The sequence below is a fragment of the Hetaerina americana genome, unplaced genomic scaffold (assembly GCF_022747635.1).
Source record: "Hetaerina americana unplaced genomic scaffold, ioHetAmer1.1.p SCAF_5, whole genome shotgun sequence".
NCBI classification, from domain to species: Eukaryota; Metazoa; Arthropoda; class Insecta; order Odonata; family Calopterygidae; genus Hetaerina; species Hetaerina americana.
Genome location: NW_027287095.1, coordinates 5,981,073 through 6,000,362, shown reverse-complemented (window position 1 = coordinate 6,000,362; position 19,290 = coordinate 5,981,073). Strand labels below are relative to the sequence as shown.

Below are 19,290 nucleotides of genomic sequence, written 5' to 3'. Positions count from 1 at the left end.
ATTTATGTACGAGGGCAGTTCAAAAAATACCCGTGTTTGATGACAAAGGGTGTTCCTGAGGGAAGTTTATGTTATCATTGTGTGCGCCCATCTATCAAACATCGGTGAAACAAATTTCAGACTGATTTAAAGGTTAGTTTAGATTTGGCAGTCATTCGAGTGAGATGTGTTTCGTGATTTTCGCTAAGATGGAAAAAGAGCAGTATCGTTCGGTAATTCGCTTTTTTTTTTGGATAAAAGATCAAGAGATAAAAGCAAAGTTGGATGCTGTTTATGGGGACATTTCGCCATCTATGACCACAGTTAGATATTAGTTCAACGAATTTAAACGTGGGCAAACATCTGTTTTTGATGAGGAGCGACCAGGATGCCCGGCAGACGTGGTTACCGAGGAAATCATTCACAAAGTCCACGCCATGATGCTCGCTGTTCGACGAACAAAAGTGCACGAAGTAGCAGAGGCCGTGGGTGTGTCGACCGGAACGGCAATTAATATTTTACATGATAAGTTGGTGATGAAAAAATTGTCTGCCCGATGGGTGCCGCGATTGCTCACGGTTTCTTCATTTCTAACATGGGTACTTATTGAACCACCCTCGTATTATACTTTTTATTCTATGTAATATTGGAGATACGAGTGTGTGAAATATGTGGTTTTTATGTTTCAGTAATCAAGTTTCAGAAATGGATATGGAAACTATGACCACTAAAACTCGCCAAAATCTCCACCTGTTTGTCATCAAGGCTGCCCTGAATCACATCCATGAGGCTCGAGTGAAAAATTTTTATCATAGGCAACGATTTTCATCAGTTAACCACTGCTTTGAAATGATAAGGTAATTATTTTATAGGCACATGAATAATTTTGATATATTAATGAAGTTAATCTAAATGAATGAATATTAGTTCATTCAAGGGGATGCAATTCATGACCCAAAGAGTTTCACTGGTCACAGACAAAAATCTCCCATAGTTAACATTAATATCCGTCAAATACATTTTGCTGCCTTGAATATTATGAACTGCATAGTATCATCAGTGACTTTTTTACACTCTCATTCACAAAATACATTCTCCTGCCCTGCATAAATAGTGATATTTTCCATTTTATTAGCGATTTTTATTCAAGAAGAGAGTATCAGTGTCCCTCTAGATATCATTGCAATGACAAGACTTACTAAATTTAATTTTTGATGCAGTTCTTTCGTGTTCGGTTTAAATTATTGAGATACTTCTCATTGAGATCATCATTATGATTAATCATTTGCTCTGTTATATGAAATCTAAATCAGTTTTATATGCTGATGACACTACTTTTGTGCAAAATGTCAGGATCTAGAAGATGCAAAGGCACTATCTAGTGATGCCCAAATTCAGACTAAGGAATGGTTTGTTAAATATTATTTACATTAAAATTCTGAAAAAAACCCAGCATATTGTATGCAGTCTTAAAGCAAAAATAACTGGTTGAAATGAAAGAAGTAACCTTGTAATTCCACACTCACTGTATTGAAAGCAAGCCTTCTGTAGGGACTAAATGATTATGACATCCTATGTCAAAACCTGGGTTGTGTATTAAATAAAGTGTGTGTGGAATTACAAAGTTACCATTTTCATTTCAATATGTTGTGCAAATTCCAAAAAGTTATACCCGAGACCCCAAAAAAAAACTGAAATTGAAACTGCTGAAATACTGGGAATTCATATTGATATGAAACGTAACTGGAAGATGGGTAACTTATCAGTCAGATGTATAATAAACTGAGTGAAGCTGTTTATATTTTAAGAAAGGTCAGGATATATGTTAAGAAAGGTTCCTATTTTCAAATGCTTATCGTTAACACTTTACTATGACTTCTTTCAATGTCACTTGAATAATTGAGTTATTCCTCACATGTTAAACAAATCTTGCTACTGCAAAAGGTAGCTATTTATTCTCTTGCTAATTTTCCACTGCATGATTCTTGCAGGCCTTTAGTTATTAGGCTTGGAATCATGACGGTGTTTAGTTTATTCTTCTTTAAGGCTCTGGTCCTAGAACTGTGAAATTTTATCTAGAAACTTACCAACTAAGATCTCACATCCATAGCTATGCCATTAGTGGTCAAACAAACATGATTAATATTGTATTTGATGGATTGAGGCACTACTTGGTGAAAATTAATTATCATATATACCTGTTGATGTCACCTGTGTGTCAAAATAGGTAGTGGTATAATAAAGTTTTTGTGGGAAAAAATACTAAGTTTATTTATAAAGTAATGATTAATAATTATCGTAGGCTGTCCTCAACTTAAAGCTCTTTTCATAACATGAATATTCATTGGTATAACTGGCTGCTAACTCAGTTGAGATCGGATTGTATCCCGATTTTAAAGAATTGGATATACTTGTATACCTGATTATGTGCTCACCCACTTTATTCAATTGGTGACTTTTTACGACAATCTTAATTTCTTTAAAAATTGATGTATGTACATTATATTATATTAATCTTGATGACATTTAATATGGTTTTACCATGCATCAAAATGAATAAAGTATATTGTTATTATTAAGGTCCTTTTGTGGGATGAAAGGAGAAACATGCAACAATGTCCAGAGTAAAGACTTCGTGGTCCTGTGTAACGTCTGAATAAGATCTGGACATTCTGTTCTTTGGTGCTTTTCCTTATTGTTTGCAGCTTACTTTGCTTTGGCTTTTTCTTCTCCATTTCATTCCTTTTTAGACTTAAAGAGATTAGGTAAAATGATTACTATCATAGTATCTGCCATCTACAGAGTGTCAGCATAACAAACATACAATACATATTTTGTCAACTCTCAACATGCCGGTGACCACCCTTAAATAAAAAAAATTATAATTGCATCTTTAAGAAAACTCTTTGTGATATTGACCTGTTGTGAATGATATAATCTGTAATTTAATGTATTTTCAATGCCCAATTTTAAAATTAATATTTTATTTCAGCATAATTTATGAACATTGCATCTCAAATTTATTGGAATATGCCACATTCAGCAAAGGATGTGCCCTCATGGCTCTTGAATGTCTATGTGAAATGGTTGCTTTTGACTCCAATTATCACAAATTGGCAATAATATTGGACGAAAAAGGTATTGCAATTATAAAATGAAAATATTGGCCTAAAATGGACATGATAGAAGTAAAAATCACTTTCATGAACCTCTTTTATTTTAGGTATTTTAGATGCCGCGAATGATGGAAACTCTGATGATTCTCCGCTGAAAAAACTTATTTGTCATCTCAAGTCACTCCTGGAAATGCTTTTAGACAGAGAAAGTGATGAGGAAGAGGTTGAAAAGAATGCATGGCATAGCATCCCCTACCTGGTCACCTCAGCTATTGTTTCTATTTCTGCTCAGCTGACACCACAAATGCAAGGATCAGTGGCTGCCAAAGCCAATCATCCTAGTCTAGTGAGTTGTCATGGCTGTCTAGTTCATTTCAGGCTACATTCGCTCTCAAATACAGGTTTATCCAAGTTTTCAATTATCAAAAAAGAAAAATATCATTTCGGTTCAAATATGGTGGAAATGTTTCATATGTAAATGAACTGTTGCTAAGTACATAACATTATGTAGAACATTTATAAGAGACAATTGATGGTTTTGACAAAAGACTTTCTTTATCAAGTTACAGTTAATTTTTATGAAACATTCACCGGTATATGATTTCATTGGCTTCTTGTCCCCATATCATCCACAAGTGCTCAGCCTTCCTAGCTATGACCTGTTGCTTGACTGACATACCCATCTCCTGATCCAACTTAAATAAATGTACAATTAAATACCATTGCATGTTAGTGTTCAAACTAAATGCATGGCTCTGATAAATATTTGGTTTTTGCCTTGTCAGACCATAAGAAAGCAGCTTACTCAAATGATTACAATATCAATCTTAATAACTGACTATTGTTAGTGGAAGTTGTCTCACATATGAATTGCTTAGATTTGTGCTCTAAAATAAAGCTAATATTTCATTTAATTATCCTGCAACTATGGGAAAGATTTTGTTTAATACATAACAGATTTAATTATTTACTTAAACATGGGGCTAACCCTTTAAATTGTAACATGTGCTGCAAGTTACAATGGCCAAACAGAAATTAGAATAAGAGTAAATGAATGCAAAAAGATTAGATAAATGAACTCTAATTGTAAAAGTGACTTGGATCATGAACATGTGAATTGAGTTTTACCCTGTTTTACCCTTGGAATGTAAATGGTGCAAAAAAAATTTTTCAAAATGTTTGATATTGTGAAATGTTCAAATAGTCTATTGTAAATGAGCATTTTATCTCAAATAGTTCTTATTTTCCTTGTTTCTTACCATACCTAAGTGTGAGTCACTTGCCTAAAAGCAATAATCTTTGACTCTACTTTCCCGGCTGGAGACTTTTCACGCACCTCCCCTTCCCCCTCCTGTTCCTTCTTCAAACTTAACCCTTCATAGTTTATTGTCCTCTCTAATGAGCTCTTCCCCATTTTGGAGGTGTATGTGCATGTGGACAATAACTTATTCCCCTTGATTATCGCAGGTATCTGTTGAAATCATAGTTAGTCTACAATATGGGTATATTATGATGTGGAAAATCGCAAAGTAACAGTTCAATCTAATGCTTGAAAATGACTTCTTTGTGAAGGTGGCCATTGGAAACAAGCACTTGAACAGTATTTTAACAGTTCATTTTGGTAACTTAATGCTTGATACTGATTGAAATGGTAAAATTAAACACTATTTATCTGCCCATTACAGGAACTGCTGGACTGGATGCTTAAATTTACGAAAGAAAAGACGCCAAAGAATCCAAAAGTGGCTAAGCTTATGTTGTCCCATTTGTTTGTACTAGGGAATCGATGTCATTATTCTGCTCTGGAACTTCCATTTGATGGGTTAATCAAGCAGTTATATGGTGATACATTTTATGGACGTATTGATGAGGTAAGTTGGAGTGCACTTTTTTTATGGGAGTTTTGTGAAGTGAAAAATGTGGACAGGATGGAAAACTGGAATGCTGGCAATTGAATATGCTTGAGTAAGAATTAGGGTGAAATACAAACTCAAGTTATGATGTAAATTGAAACCTTTCTCAATTAGTCATCGTGTGATTCTTAAGGAAAAAAAGGAAGGCCAGGAATATTTTTTGACAGAAAAAATATTTTGTGATATGGAATGAAAATGTCACAGTCAAGGAATTTATGGAAATCAACTAGAAAAATATGTTAATCTATCTTCCCTGACTGTGTGCATAGCTTAGCGTAGCATATCATGCATAAAATGTGGTAAGGGGATTAGTATTCTACTATGGGATTAGGTTGAAAGGTTCCCAAAAATTAATTGCTTAATTAAGTATTCATGCAAAGAAAACAATTTGAACTGAAGCAAGTTTTTTTCCTTTTCAGCTGGCATGTTGGGAAAAAGTCTGTCTTAGATGCTCTCATTTTGAAAAACTTGAAGATCTTCGTGAAACAACCCAATATTTGATTCAGTTCAAGCCTAACTTCCTTGACCAAAAATGAAAAGATTATTGTAAATGGGTATGAAATTAAACAAAAAATTTCGGTCAAAACTTTTCTATTGCTTGTTTATGGGACTAAAAAACATGAAAATTGTGAAAATATTCCAATTAAGGTGGTCACTCATTTAGTAGAAAAACCTTGAAATAGGGACATCATCAGGAGTCTCAATTTATTCAGGAAATGATGAAAAGCCCAAATTTCGCAGAACAAGTCTGGGCTGGGGCAATTGATAATTCCCAGTTGGATTGATGCTCCTTCTAGTTGTGAGACTGGTTTGTGTTTGGTTTAGGTGGGAAATGATGAAGGATTCACAAAAATTTGAATACTCAAATACCTATCGCTCAGGAGAAAAATAAGGGCTAAAATTGGTACATTGATTAGGATAATCAGGGTTGAGAATTTGGAAAATGGAAGGCCACCCAGACTTTTTTTTTGTAATATTTTTGTAATTATTGAGCCACGAATAGAATTTCATAATAGAATTCAGCAAGACAAATCAGAATTTGTCTCCAACTTAAAAAGAAAGACTTATGCAGGTTTTTAGTTTTCATTGCATGTTTTGGTATATGTATTGGTATAAATACGCATTCTGAAAATCCCAGTTAATCCAATCTCTTGCCAAAAATGTAGGCTTTACTTTTACATTATGGTGACTTTTTTGTGAACCACTGAATAATTCTTTCATATTAATGCAAGGTGGAATGCTTTCAAAGAAATACAGATATTGCTCATCTACGAGGGTCATCCGGAAAGTAGTACCCGTTCGTGAAATAAAGACACAAAAGTAAATATTAACAAACATAAAAAATTTTATTTGAAAGAGGATACTTTAAACTGCTTCTCAACATAATCTCCAAGCAAATTAAGGCATTTGTCATAACGTGTGACAAGTTTCTGTATTCCTGCTGCATAGTCCTTCGCCGCCAGCTCATTGAGATACGCGAGGGACCCATCTTGCACAAATTTTTGCATAATGCAGATGGTGTTTAACAATTTCATGAACAATTGTTCGAGAAACATTGGGAAAATGCTCACAGATGTCATCAATTGTGACGCGCCGATCGTTCCTCACGAATTCGTCAACTGAGCTCACCAGTTGGTCTGTAATGACAGACGGTCTCCCCGAACGCTCATCGTCGTGTGTGTTCCCCCTCCCCATGTTGAAGTTGCGACACCACCGCCGAACAGACGACTCGTCCATTACATTGTCTCCATACACCTCCTTTAATTGGCGATGAATATCACATGGGCGAACGTTTCTTGCATTGAGGAATTTAATCACTGCCCTCACTTCACAACTGGCGGCGTTCTCAATTTTTTTAAACATTGTAAACAATCACAGAAACAACACAGGCAATGCTAGCGTCACGCAACTTGGCTCAGAGAAGGCAGACAAGCCACTGAAGCTATCTGACCTCGTCCAGCGGCTACTCGCGTCGTCAGCACTTCATGCGGCACGAACGGGTACTACTTTCCGGATGACCCTCGTAAATGAACCTCCAGGTTGATAACTGTCAGTTTAAATGAAAACTATTGGCATTCACTAACCTTCTTTTCACGAGTGATAATGAAATGCATAGTACACGGTACTTAAAAGGTCAATGCGGACCTACTTGTGAAACTACCATATGCTAATGGACGTGGATGCTATTTTAATTTAACCAATCAAATTTTTATACTTGAATCCAATGATTCAACTGATTCATGAATCAAATCAATTCTCAGGCCTTCAAAGATTGTTGATATGAGGATTGGTATCTCGGTAACATATTTTCAGTTCATAACACAATATGAATTTTTAAAAATGTTCTGGGCTTACATAATGATGCCTATGTCTGCTTCTTTATTCCATTTCAATTATGTCAGTCAGTCTCTTTAAAGAGAGATGGTAATTCAGTGGAGGCTTATGAAATGTGGGTGTGTAGAAAAGTGGAGGAAATAAAATGAACTGGTAAGATTGCAAACAGAGAAGTTATATGCATGACTAGGGAACAGAGATAATCGCTAGATGAAAATCAATAAAAGAAGGAAAATTGGATGAAGGAGGCATTGAGAGGCAACGGCATGTCAAAGTCTGCGATAGAAAGGAGAGTGTCGTGCGAAGAGGTTTAGGGATGAAAGGAAAAGGCAGTTCAGATGGCATGAAGGAAGCTAGAGAGTGTATATGAAGATGACGATTTCATTTAGTGTAATGCTATTGGTATTGATGTATTTCCAATTTCTTGAGGAGACCCCAATATAATGGAGTAATATTCATTATCAATGAAAAATCTGCCATATTTTGATAAATTACTAATTATGACAATGAAATATCATGGTAATATGGTTAATACAGCATGGATTCATTAAAAACTGTCATTACTGTCTGGTTGAGGTGAGGCTGTAATTCCCTTCTTGTTGTGGACCAGACCTTAAACCCAAGTTACATTGGTTGAGAATGAGGAGAAATGGAGAGAGCCAGAGGGAAATATTCTAGTAATACTGATGTTTTATATTTAAACTGTAATGTGTGTGAGAGACAGAATTTTCTCAAAACTGCTAATATGAAGCTAGTAATCCCTGCTCTCTGTGGGTTATTAATACATATTAGATATGTTAGATAAACTGGCATGTTTCTTCAATCCTTCCCTTCATATTTTTCACTTGGATAAGATATTAATTGTGAATACCTGAAAAGCTCTTCTTAAGTATCTTCGGTGGGTTATTTGGGGAGGTTTAATTTTGTTTCATTCCTTGTATGCAATATGATGTTTGATACAATGTAGTCATTTAAACTGTTTCTAAAATACATTTGTTTTTACCAAACAGCTGATAAACACTTAAAAGAATTCATTTAGGAATTTTACTGGTAAATTCTCCTTGAAAATGGCAGTAAATAAACTGCGTATAACAGCCACCATTAAAATGAAAGTGACTCCATGTTAGGAATCCTGTCAAAGTCAAATAAAGCCAGATATTTACTCCATGGGATAATGCAGATGTGAGTGCAAAATCAAATAAAAATGGAGGCCCAAGAGTCATGATGACTGTAAAACAAGCTAGTAATTGTTAGAAAAGCTGTAATACGTTGTCACCAACATATTGTGCTAGGCAAGGGTATGAAATCTGAGATGGTGCAAATGTAGTGCTTATATCTTTTGCATAAGGACATCTGAAAGACATTCCAACCTTTATATTTCAGGAAGAAGAAGGCCCGACCACTTTCAAAATGCTAACCGATTCTACCAAAAGTTTTGTTTTTTCTTTGCTTTGTCAAACATCAAAAATTCTTCTGGATGAAATTGACTCCATGCTAAAAAGAATGAAATCTGAAAGCTGGAGGCTCATCAGTTTGAATGAGCCAACGTCTAGTCCTGGTAAGTGCATACATGTGATACATTGTGTTAGTATTTTGGTTCATTTTTCCTTTTTTTAGTTTTACAGATTATGCTAATATATGAGGGGGTCAGAGAATTGACAAAGCATATAAATATTCATGCATGTAAATAAATGTTTTAAAGATAATAGAATATCAGTCGTTAATTCTATTGTTAATTTTTGTTTTGGTACAAAATGCTAAATAAACTTGCTATTAAGGAATTACTAGTATTGCAAAATATAGTCATTAAAAACATTATAATGGTTGCACATATCCATGAGGTGCTTACATTTTGTGTTGCAGTGGTAAGTGGCTGCTATAGTAAGCAACAGAGTTTTGATATTTCTTTGAAAGTACTTTCTAAAACGAATCCCAAATCAGTTGTTAATGTAGAAAATTTAGCCCGTTCAGTTTCATATCACATGTGGTGCAGCTGCAAAATTTGATGCCTTTGATTAATGGTGAATTGCCCCTCTGCTAATAAAAAGGTAGTTTGAAAGGTTCTTGGAATCACCACCAGATGATAGCACTAGCGCGATGAGTTTCCCTCACAGTAATGGGCAATCCTTTATGAGTAAATATGCCTGTGCTCTGGGAAGAGATCTGTGGTGCCAATGCCTCTCTGTTGTTGTTCCCGTGTAGTGATTTGTTAAGCTAGAAAAAATTGAGACTCAAGCAGTGATTAAATAGTTTCTAAAGAAAGGTATGGAAGCAAAGGAAATTTATGCCAACTTTCAAAACCCCCTTGGGGACTCTGCTCCTTCATGCTCAACTGTTTTCAAGTGAACAAACGAGTATAAGTTGGTTGGAACAGCTTAGATGATGATCCCTGTAGTGGTCAGCCAAAATGTGCCACTACCCCAGAAATTATTGCAAAAGTGCATAAAATGATCATGGAGGATCGCCAACTGAAATTGGAAGAAATCATTGAACCTGTAGGGATGTCATCTGAATGGGCATGCCACATTTTAACAGTGGAATTGTGTACGAGAAAATTATCTGATAGATAGGTTATCTGATTTCTCTTGACGCAGGATCAGGAATGCATAAGAATGGAAATTAACAAACAATGTTTGCCCAGTTTCAAGAGACCCCAACAAGATTTCTGTGCCGGTTTGTGGCCACAGATGAAGCTTGGGTCCACCACTATACCCCAGAGACGAAACAGCAGTCAAAGCAATGGAAATATGCTGATTTACTACCACCAAAGAAAGCAAAGGCAATATGGTCGCCAGAAAGGTGATGGCTTCAGTTTTCTGGAATGTAAAAGGGATTATGCTGATAGATTATCTTTCCTCTGGTCAAACAATTATTGGGCAATACTACGCTTACCTCCTGGACCAACTACAGCAAAAGATAAACAAAAAATGGCCAGGTTTGGCAAGGAAGAAAGTCTTCTTTCATCAAAACAATGCACGCCCACACACATGTGGTTACCATGGCAAATATACATGAACTAAGATAAGAATTGTTGCCACACCTGCCTCGTTTGCCAAATTTGACTCCCTCAGTTTTTCATCTCATCCGCGAGCTCAAAATTTTCCTCAGTGGGTGGAAATTCTATTCATACAAAGAACTAACAGCCGAAGTAAACTGGTAAACTGGCCTGAAGGAATCTAATTTTCAAGATGGGGTCAAGACACCAGAACATCACTGGACCAAGTACATTATTGTACAGGGAGACTACATTGAAAAGTAAAAAAGTTTCATTGAGGCGGGTCATTTATTTTTATGCCATTCTGAGAACTTATCAAATTACCCTTCTACGTACATACACTGTGTCTCCCTCGATAAACTCAGCAGTCCACAGGCATTCAACCTTAATTAGTATGAGAGGTATAAAGGTATGGAAATGGTTGCTTCAAAATCAAATTTTGATAAAATTGAAAAAATAGTAGGGACTAGATGTTGCATAAAAAGTTAAATGATAATAACCCCATGAGATCTGAAGAGAGAAGGTTGTCATACAGTATTACATTTAAACTTGAATTTGTAAATTATGCTTCGGAACATGGAAACAAGGCAGCTTAAATGAGTTTTGGTCCAGTAATGTGGAATTTCTGGGTCTCTACATGCTTATTTTTAATGCAAAAATTCAATTTTTTTCATATTAAGTGTTAATGTCAAAACGCTTGGATCATTTTCTCTCTGATCCAAGTATTTTTCATTAATTCTAACCTGAAAAATGTACTACGTTATGTAATTATTTTTTTCAAACAATTATTATTTGACTTGTATGGATATGATTAGTCAACTGATTTTATCATTCATTGATAGATGCTGAGAAACTTGCAGAGTTAGAGCGGGAAACATGCTCTAGAATGATACACTGTGGTCAAATTGTAAATAAATTAACACAAGTTGCAACACCAGCTGGGACTCTTCAATCCAGTCTCCTGAAGCTTATTGTGGATGTGTATAATATGGTCGTCAAACTTTCTAAATATTTCATTCGAAAATCACAGAACAGGCCATCTAATGCCAAACCTGTTTTTGAAGGCACAAGGTTAGTAAACAACTTCTGTGTGTTTGCCAAAATAGTTTTAGCACTTTTATTAATGCATGAGATTCATTTAAATGGTATACGGTTATTCTGTGATTATGATGCTATGTTTTCAAACAGGTTTGAAAAATTGGTGCAAGTAGTTGGAACTCATCTGTCTTCAAATGTTACCAGATTAAGATCTTACATGGAGGTAATGAGTGTTTTATATAATTTTTTAATGTAAAATGTTGGTGTATGTTAGTATGGAATAATGAATGGAAATATAAAGTCTTGTCCACCAGTGACAAATGTAATGCTAGATTTTTCTGACACATGTAACCAGTTTATGTAGTGTGTTTACATTGATTATTTTGAATTGATTTTCTTTGAAGAGATAAACTTGAAGAAGGGCATTAAATTGGAAGATTTTCAGTAGAGCATGAAAGTCAACAGTTCTTTGCTACACTTTTGCCGTCATTAATAGGGAAATTATATGTATGTATTAGGTGAGTGCATGCTGGAAAATAGCTTCAATACACCACCTCCTTGTTCCTTGCACTTAAGCTTTGTCCCTATGAGGTATACTTCCTTAAAATTACTTCTAATTATTGCCTTTCATTCATTCAGTCTACAAGGAAATCACACTGGATGAAGGCAATAGCTATTATGCTAGCAATTGGTAAAATGAATTAGCTTCTTTGGTTTGAGTTGAAAACCTCTCCTGAAGGCTGGGAGAATTATTAAAAATTAATCAACTCAAGTTGTAACTTGTGAAAGGAAAATCCTTTTAAATAGTTGAGATTCTTGAGAAAATAGGCCCACCTCTTTAAGTTTCTGGGTACACCACTTGTCATTACTACAATTTCTTGATCATAAAATCATTTTGGCGATTGTTAAGCACCATTTAGGTTTTGGCCCCATGTAACATGCCAGTTACATGCCCATCCATTCCCCCATCCCTATCCCTCTCCTCTTCCACATTACTTCCCTGCAATTAATTGTGTGACTATTTGGTAAATATACATTGCCTAATGGCTATGCCATTGGAACAGCATTGTGACTTCCCCTCTTTCTCTCTCTTTCTTATTAACCTTTGATGCTTTTCCTGAGGTACCTTTTGTCCCACCCCCTTCCCTCTACCTTCATCTTCCTTCTCATCAAAAGCTTGCCCTCGTGACACCCATAATCTCATGCCATTCAAACATAAGTGCAAGCAAGCAATGGAGCCTCATTAATTCCTTTCACATTTCATACCCATCTATTTTATCTTACGGATTGCTAACTGTGCAACCCTTTTTTGCCCTTGTTGTTTGCAAAATTGAGATTATACTTTGTGTGTGTGTTTGTGGGTCTTGTCCATTTGTTGTCAATGAAAATTATGATCTATTGAATTATAGACTCCATTTCATTTGATTTTTCAGGACTGCTTAAGTGCTGGGGAAAAGAAGAAGAAGCCCGTCAAGTCTCAGAATATTTCCACAATTAAATGTAACTCTACATTAGTTTACACTACAGAATTATTTGAAAAAGTTATCATTCAGCTTTCAAAGAAGACAAAGGTACATTCAATAACCCTGTTTCCATTTATATTGCTATTTTATACCTATTTTATCCCAGGAGGGGACAAAATATCTTTCTAGAGTGTGAGTGTTGCTTATTTGGATACCTGGGACAGTCCAAGAGTGGACTTCCAAGGTATTTGGGTGCGTTACAAAGAATGGCAAGCTTTGAATTGTTCGTTTTTGGAAATTTTTATTACCTTTACAAGCAGTTGTGTATGGTTGAGACTGGAGTTGCACGTTTGTGTGAAGTTGAACATGCTTGAATGTAGGTTTTTATCTTTGAATGAAGTATTGGAATATGCAGGGTTCGTTCCAAAAGTAATGCAATTATTTTTTTTAAAAGTAATTTATGGGCCAGATTTGCACAAATACTTCAAATTCTTCATAGTATTGTCCTTGGACCTATACGGAGGGTGGGACAGTGTTGGCACCTGGTGTTTGGCCAGGAACTCGCGGACTTGTGGTGCGTTGTGGTGATGTAGTTGCCAGGTAGCTGAGATGTCTTTTCTTGTTCTGATGACCCTTTTTCGGAGTCTTTCCAGCACATCCACGTGGTAGTTATCTGTCTGTCCTTGAGGAACAAACTCCTCATGGACCACTCCTTTACTGTCAAAAAAGACAATGAGCATTGTTTTCACCTTTGATTTGTTCATTCTTGCCTTTTTGAGCTTTGAGCTTGTGGGACTGGTCGATGTGCCACTCAGAGCTTTGAAGTTTTGTTTCTGGGTCGTATTCATAAACCCAGGTTTCATCACCAGTGATGACGTTGTCCAGACAATCAGTTTCACTTTCAATACGTTTCAAAAGTTCACTTAAAATTTCCGCTCGGGTGCTCTTTCATGGCACAGTTGGCACGCAGAGGTTTACAATAACTGACATGCTGCCGCTTCCACTGCTTGGAAAGCACTGAAACCGGTTTTGTGGCAAAGCTTAGTGTCCCCCATTCCACCTACTCTTTAAGTGGTTCGATCCCACTCCAACCAATAGCCGCGGCGTGGGAAATTCAATTGTATTACTTTTGGAATGCACCCTGTATGGTGCCTAGGAAGTTTCAGATGAAGATTTTCCCTGCATCCAATAAATACGCAGGCTCTTGGGTTTCCACTGCAGTGGCACCCTGTCGACGGTGCCATTTCTCCCAAACTGCAGCAGGCATTCTCTGGCCAGGTTAAAGTAGAGATTGCTTGGAAAATATCACTATTTGTATGTATGGCCATGGCCATGTCAGTGTGGGGTCTGCTCTTTGATTGGTCGATGTAATTCTCAGCTGCCACCTGCCGTCTAGAAGTGAAGTATCATGTCATTGGTCGGAAAACTCATTTCAAAGCTTTCAAATGGCTGTAGTCATCCTCGCTGTTCCTATTGCTGATTCTTTTTATTGTTTCCACTGCCTCTTAAATGATTATTGGGAAATACCCCTTTTCTTACGCCAGGATTATGGGCTGTATAATGCTGACTGTGTAAACTGACTCAACTAAGACAGATTCTACAATGGCCGATTATTCTTCTTGCCCATTCTTTAGTGCCTGCGAGTGTTCTTTCATCCTGCATTCTACAGCTTTCTTGGTTTATCGACATGACTTTCCACAGCTGCACTGGAGCTCTTACACATCCTCATTGATCACATATCGGAGGGGCTCCTTTGCTGTGATGGGAAGACTTAACTGTTTTGGTATCACGTCCAAATCTAGTTTGAATGAAATGTTTCACGAGGATGCAAAGGGATGACAGCACAAGGGTCCAGACAAGGGTTGATTCAGGTCTATCAATTTGATATAATCATTATTTTCTGGGGCAGCAAGGTGATGTTACTCCTCCTCAGGCTTCAATTCTTTGCTAATGATGGCTGGAGCCCTGTGTATGGGGATGGTAATTATGGACTTCGTCTGCTGCAGTTGGTGATGAGAATTGGGTTTCTAAGAAGCTCTAGAATATTCTGTTAAGTAAGACACTAAAAAAAATCACCATTTTCAGGTGTTTTAATCTATAATCATTGTTGCTCACTCCCAATAACAATAGTATTGCAATAAATTTACATCGGATTATTATTTAATGAATGAGTTTGGAAGGTACAATATTTTGGTACTATTTACATATAAAAATGTATCTTTTTTCATGGTGCTATTTAAAAAATTGCAGCCATGCCTGAAACCAAGGTCTTTAATGTCTTGCAGTAGGATGTTAAATGGTTTCTTAACATACATATCAACTTTTGTTTGAAATCTGTTGAGTTGAAACTTCAGAGACCATATGCTTCAATTCCAATTTGATTTCATGGGATTTATATATTTACAAACTGATTCATAATATTTCTTTGGCTGGTGAAAGTTATTATGATGTACAATTTAAAAAATAATTCTGTATGCACATAGAGTTATCTGGTGTAGACAATCCTAAAAACATTAAACTGTGTGCATGGAAATGCAACCTTATGTGACCATGTTCTTTTCTCAAAATGTGTAGTATTTGGTTTTATAAAAAACTATGATGAAATTATGGCCAAATACACTATTTACGAGGTGACATGAACAAATAATACTTGCAGTAATGATCATTTTTATATTGTGCCCGCATAATAGAAATGCCTTTAACCACAGCTAAATCAATTCTATCATCTCTTCCTATTGGGCAATCGGAAGTGTAATTCTCTAAAAAATTTCCCTTTCTAATAATGTTGTCTGGAAAAATAAGAAAAAGGGTGTTATAATTAGCAGTAATTATCCACTCAGGGTTGGTTTTTGATAGACTTGGGCATTGCCAATTGCTACTATACTTCCTAGCCCTGACTTGGGTGGCAAAAAGTATGCCTAAACTCCTCTCAATTAATATGTATTACCATGAACGCAATGATCAACCATTAGTTTGGTGTGGTAGGTGATGATAAAGTTCACCCAGCAATAATAAATTATCATTTATTTTCCAGGTTAATCTTTCAGTAATGGTTAAATTAAGTACCAGTAGAGATTTCCGAATAATTTCAGACAAGCTGAAACTGGCCACAGAGAACATGCAGAAAGGCAGTACTCAGGGAAATGAGGTAGGTGAATACAACAACCTCTCGTAAGACTGAGCCTCATTGTGATGTAAAAATGTTTGTATCAAAGTGAAGTTGTACTCCCAAATAATGATAAAACATCCACTTTCTTTTTCATCTTAGGGAACGCAGTAAATGCTCATTGGTAAGAAGTTGGTTAGCATAAAAATCTCTGAAAATTAACATAACAGGGTAGTCTGGAAAGTTTCTGACCTAGCATGTAAACAACGTATTTTTTCTTAAAATTTATCTTTATTTTTCAACAAAGACTCCTTTTGAGTCGATGTACTTTTTCCAGTACTGCTCTAACTTTTGCAAAATAGGCATTTACTTAGCGATAACCTCCACATTCAATGAAAATCTCCAATTTTTCATTCGGTGTATGACAAATATGTTCTCTCAATATTCCCATAGGCTGTGCTATCTCTATAACCTTTATTCGATGGTTGTCCAATACCATTTGGTTAACTTTTTCGACGTTATTGGTGGTTGTTGCAATTTTTGGCCATCCTGAATGCTCATCATGAGCCAAGCTGGCATGACCACAATTAAATTTAGCTCCGAAAATTTTACAGTCGTAAATGATGCTACAGAGTCCCTGCACACAGCATCCAACTTGTCTTTTATTTGCGTAGGTGTATTTGCCTTTCAAAAAAAAATATTTAATGACAGTACGATACTCAATTTTTTCCATTTTCACACAAACCCTTAAAGGGACTCACTCAGACAATTATCAAGCAACAACTTGAGTGTCCAATATTGCTAAAATTTTGGTGAGTGCCTTTCCACGCATGTGCAAAGACAATCCTCAACTTTTGTAGAAGAGTGCTGCCATCTTTGTGTTGAGGTGGGAAACTTTTCAGAAACCCATTGAATGATGAAATGAAATGAAATCTGATGGTAGTGTATATGCTCTCATTGGTTCAATTTATTTTGATGGCACAAAGTATGACCTAGAAACACATGCAGAAAAAAAATTCGAAATACAGAAACAGCCCATGGGGTCAAAGCTACAAGCCTTAGAAATAAGTGCAATATCACCACATCTTTTTACAAAAGCATAGAAAATGTGAATATCTACTCCATATAGAACTCTTAAGAACTCTATTGCGAAGTCTAAAGGAATTTTAAAAATGTACAGGAAATGTGTGGGACATGTTCGGAATATTTTTGGCACCCTTTTCCTGGACACACTGTTTTCTTTCATTGAAAAAAAAATCCATTCGGTTGGGTCAGTGGTCCTCAAATGATGATGATGTGCAGCATCGAAACCATGCTTGTGAAATATTAAATCTTTATTGTGGAAGTGTTAAGTTTCTTTTCACTCTCATAATTCCTCAAATGAAAAAAAAAATTTGAAGCCCTCACCTGCTGACGATACATGTGTGCACAATTAATAAGCATTAGTCTTGGTCTGGGCTATTGAGAGAATGAGGAGTGCACTTCAAATTGATTTTCATGAGATGTTGAGATGTGACAACATTTGCAGATGTACATACATATAGTATACGAGGGTCATCCGGAAAGTAGTACCCGTTCGTGCCGCATGAAGTGCTGACGACGCGAGTAGCCGCTGGACGAGGTCAGATAGCTTCAGTGGCTTGTCTGCCTTCTCTGAGCCAAGTTGCGTGACGCTAGCATTGCCTGTGTTGTTTCTGTGATTGTTTACAATGTTTAAAAAAATTGAGAACGCCGCCAGTTGTGAAGTGAGGGCAGTGATTAAATTCCTCAATGCAAGAAACGTTCGCCCATGTGATATTCATCGCCAATTAAAGGAGGTGTATGGAGACAATGTAATGGACGAGTCGTCTGTTCGGTGGTGGTGTCGCAACTTCAACATGGGGAGGGGGAACACACACGACGATGAGCGTTCGGGGAGACCGTCTGTCATTACAGACCAACTGGTGAGCTCAGTTGACGAATTCGTGAGGAACGATCGGCGCGTCACAATTGATGACATCTGTGAGCATTTTCCCAATGTTTCTCGAACAATTGTTCATGAAATTGTTAAACACCATCTGCATTATGCAAAAATTTGTGCAAGATGGGTCCCTCGCGTATCTCAATGAGCTGGCGGCGAAGGACTATGCAGCAGGAATACAGAAACTTGTCACACGTTATGACAAATGCCTTAATTTGCTTGGAGATTATGTTGAGAAGTAGTTTAAAGTATCCTCTTTCAAATAAAATTTTTTATGTTTGTTAATATTTACTTTTGTGTCTTTATTTCACGAACGGGTACTACTTTCCGGATGACCCTCGTACTATCCTGGTGCGGCATCCAGCCTGTTTCAACGACAGCATTTCAATAAGGTTGCTACATCATAGGCTGCTGCTGCTACGTAGGGCCACTGGGGATGATTTATTTAGGTGAAAGCAAAGTTTCAATGAAGCATCACATGCTACTGCCATAATTGATTTAGGTGACCTGGACATGTTTCAATTCGAAATAGCTCCAGCTAGTGCAACACTGTTTCCATTAATGAAACTTGTGCTATCTGTTCAATGCACTTTAAGATAAGACAAAACAAAAGTAAACTTTTGTGCAATAGATGATGCAAAAGAAAAATTCGTCATCAAACTTCCTAGAACTGCCCTGGCATATTAATTTGTGTTTAAACCTTACCATTTAAGGCTTAATTATAACTAACCATTTACAGGTCTAACATTAACTATAGTAGCAGTTTCATTGTCTTGGTTATTCTGTTTGCACTTAATAGGGTGAAGAAAATGAGGAGGGTGTTGAGAGTAATAGTGATGAAAATGCCGAGGAGGAAGAGGAGGAACAACCAGCTACTAAGAGGGCACGTTTTAAGTCTTAAGTGTACCATTAATTTCCTTCACTTTTCTGTTTTAATATTCATACCATATGTTATACTTTTGTAAAATATTTTTCGTATAAAAGTCTGAAGTAAGACAAAAGTAGTGTTTACATGTTTGCTGCCAGCATCTGAATCCCATTTTTTCAGACATGTCAGGTTTTAATTTTCTTTCTCATTATACATTATATATATATATATTTATATATATATATATTTATATATATATTTATATATATATATTTATATATATATATATATATATATATATATAAATATATATATATATATATAATTATATTTATATACATATATACTCATATATACAGAAACATATATAAGGAAAAAAAAAAAAAAAATATATATATATATATATATATATATATATATATATATATATATATATATATATATATATATATATATATATTAATGTGGGTTGGGGTAGTCCAGGTGGTAGAGTGTTGGACTACTGACTGGAGGGTCCC

General features: G+C 36.0%; 1 protein-coding gene across 1 annotated transcript in view; it reads left to right on the top strand.

Annotated features, from left to right (window-relative positions):
- The window catches only part of FANCI (Fanconi anemia complementation group I), a 37,163-nt gene extending 18,323 nt beyond the window's left edge, over positions 1–18,840 (top strand). The window contains exons 9-18 of the mRNA XM_071591667.1: positions 669–836; positions 2,972–3,117; positions 3,203–3,441; positions 4,781–4,966; positions 8,726–8,900; positions 11,180–11,408; positions 11,526–11,598; positions 12,809–12,946; positions 15,873–15,986; positions 18,704–18,840. Of these exons, the coding sequence (XP_071447768.1) occupies positions 669–836; positions 2,972–3,117; positions 3,203–3,441; positions 4,781–4,966; positions 8,726–8,900; positions 11,180–11,408; positions 11,526–11,598; positions 12,809–12,946; positions 15,873–15,986; positions 18,704–18,805 (1,570 nt within the window). The 3' untranslated portion in view covers positions 18,806–18,840. The remainder of the gene's footprint in view (positions 1–668; positions 837–2,971; positions 3,118–3,202; positions 3,442–4,780; positions 4,967–8,725; positions 8,901–11,179; positions 11,409–11,525; positions 11,599–12,808; positions 12,947–15,872; positions 15,987–18,703) is intronic.
- Positions 18,841–19,290: the final 450 nt, after the last annotated feature.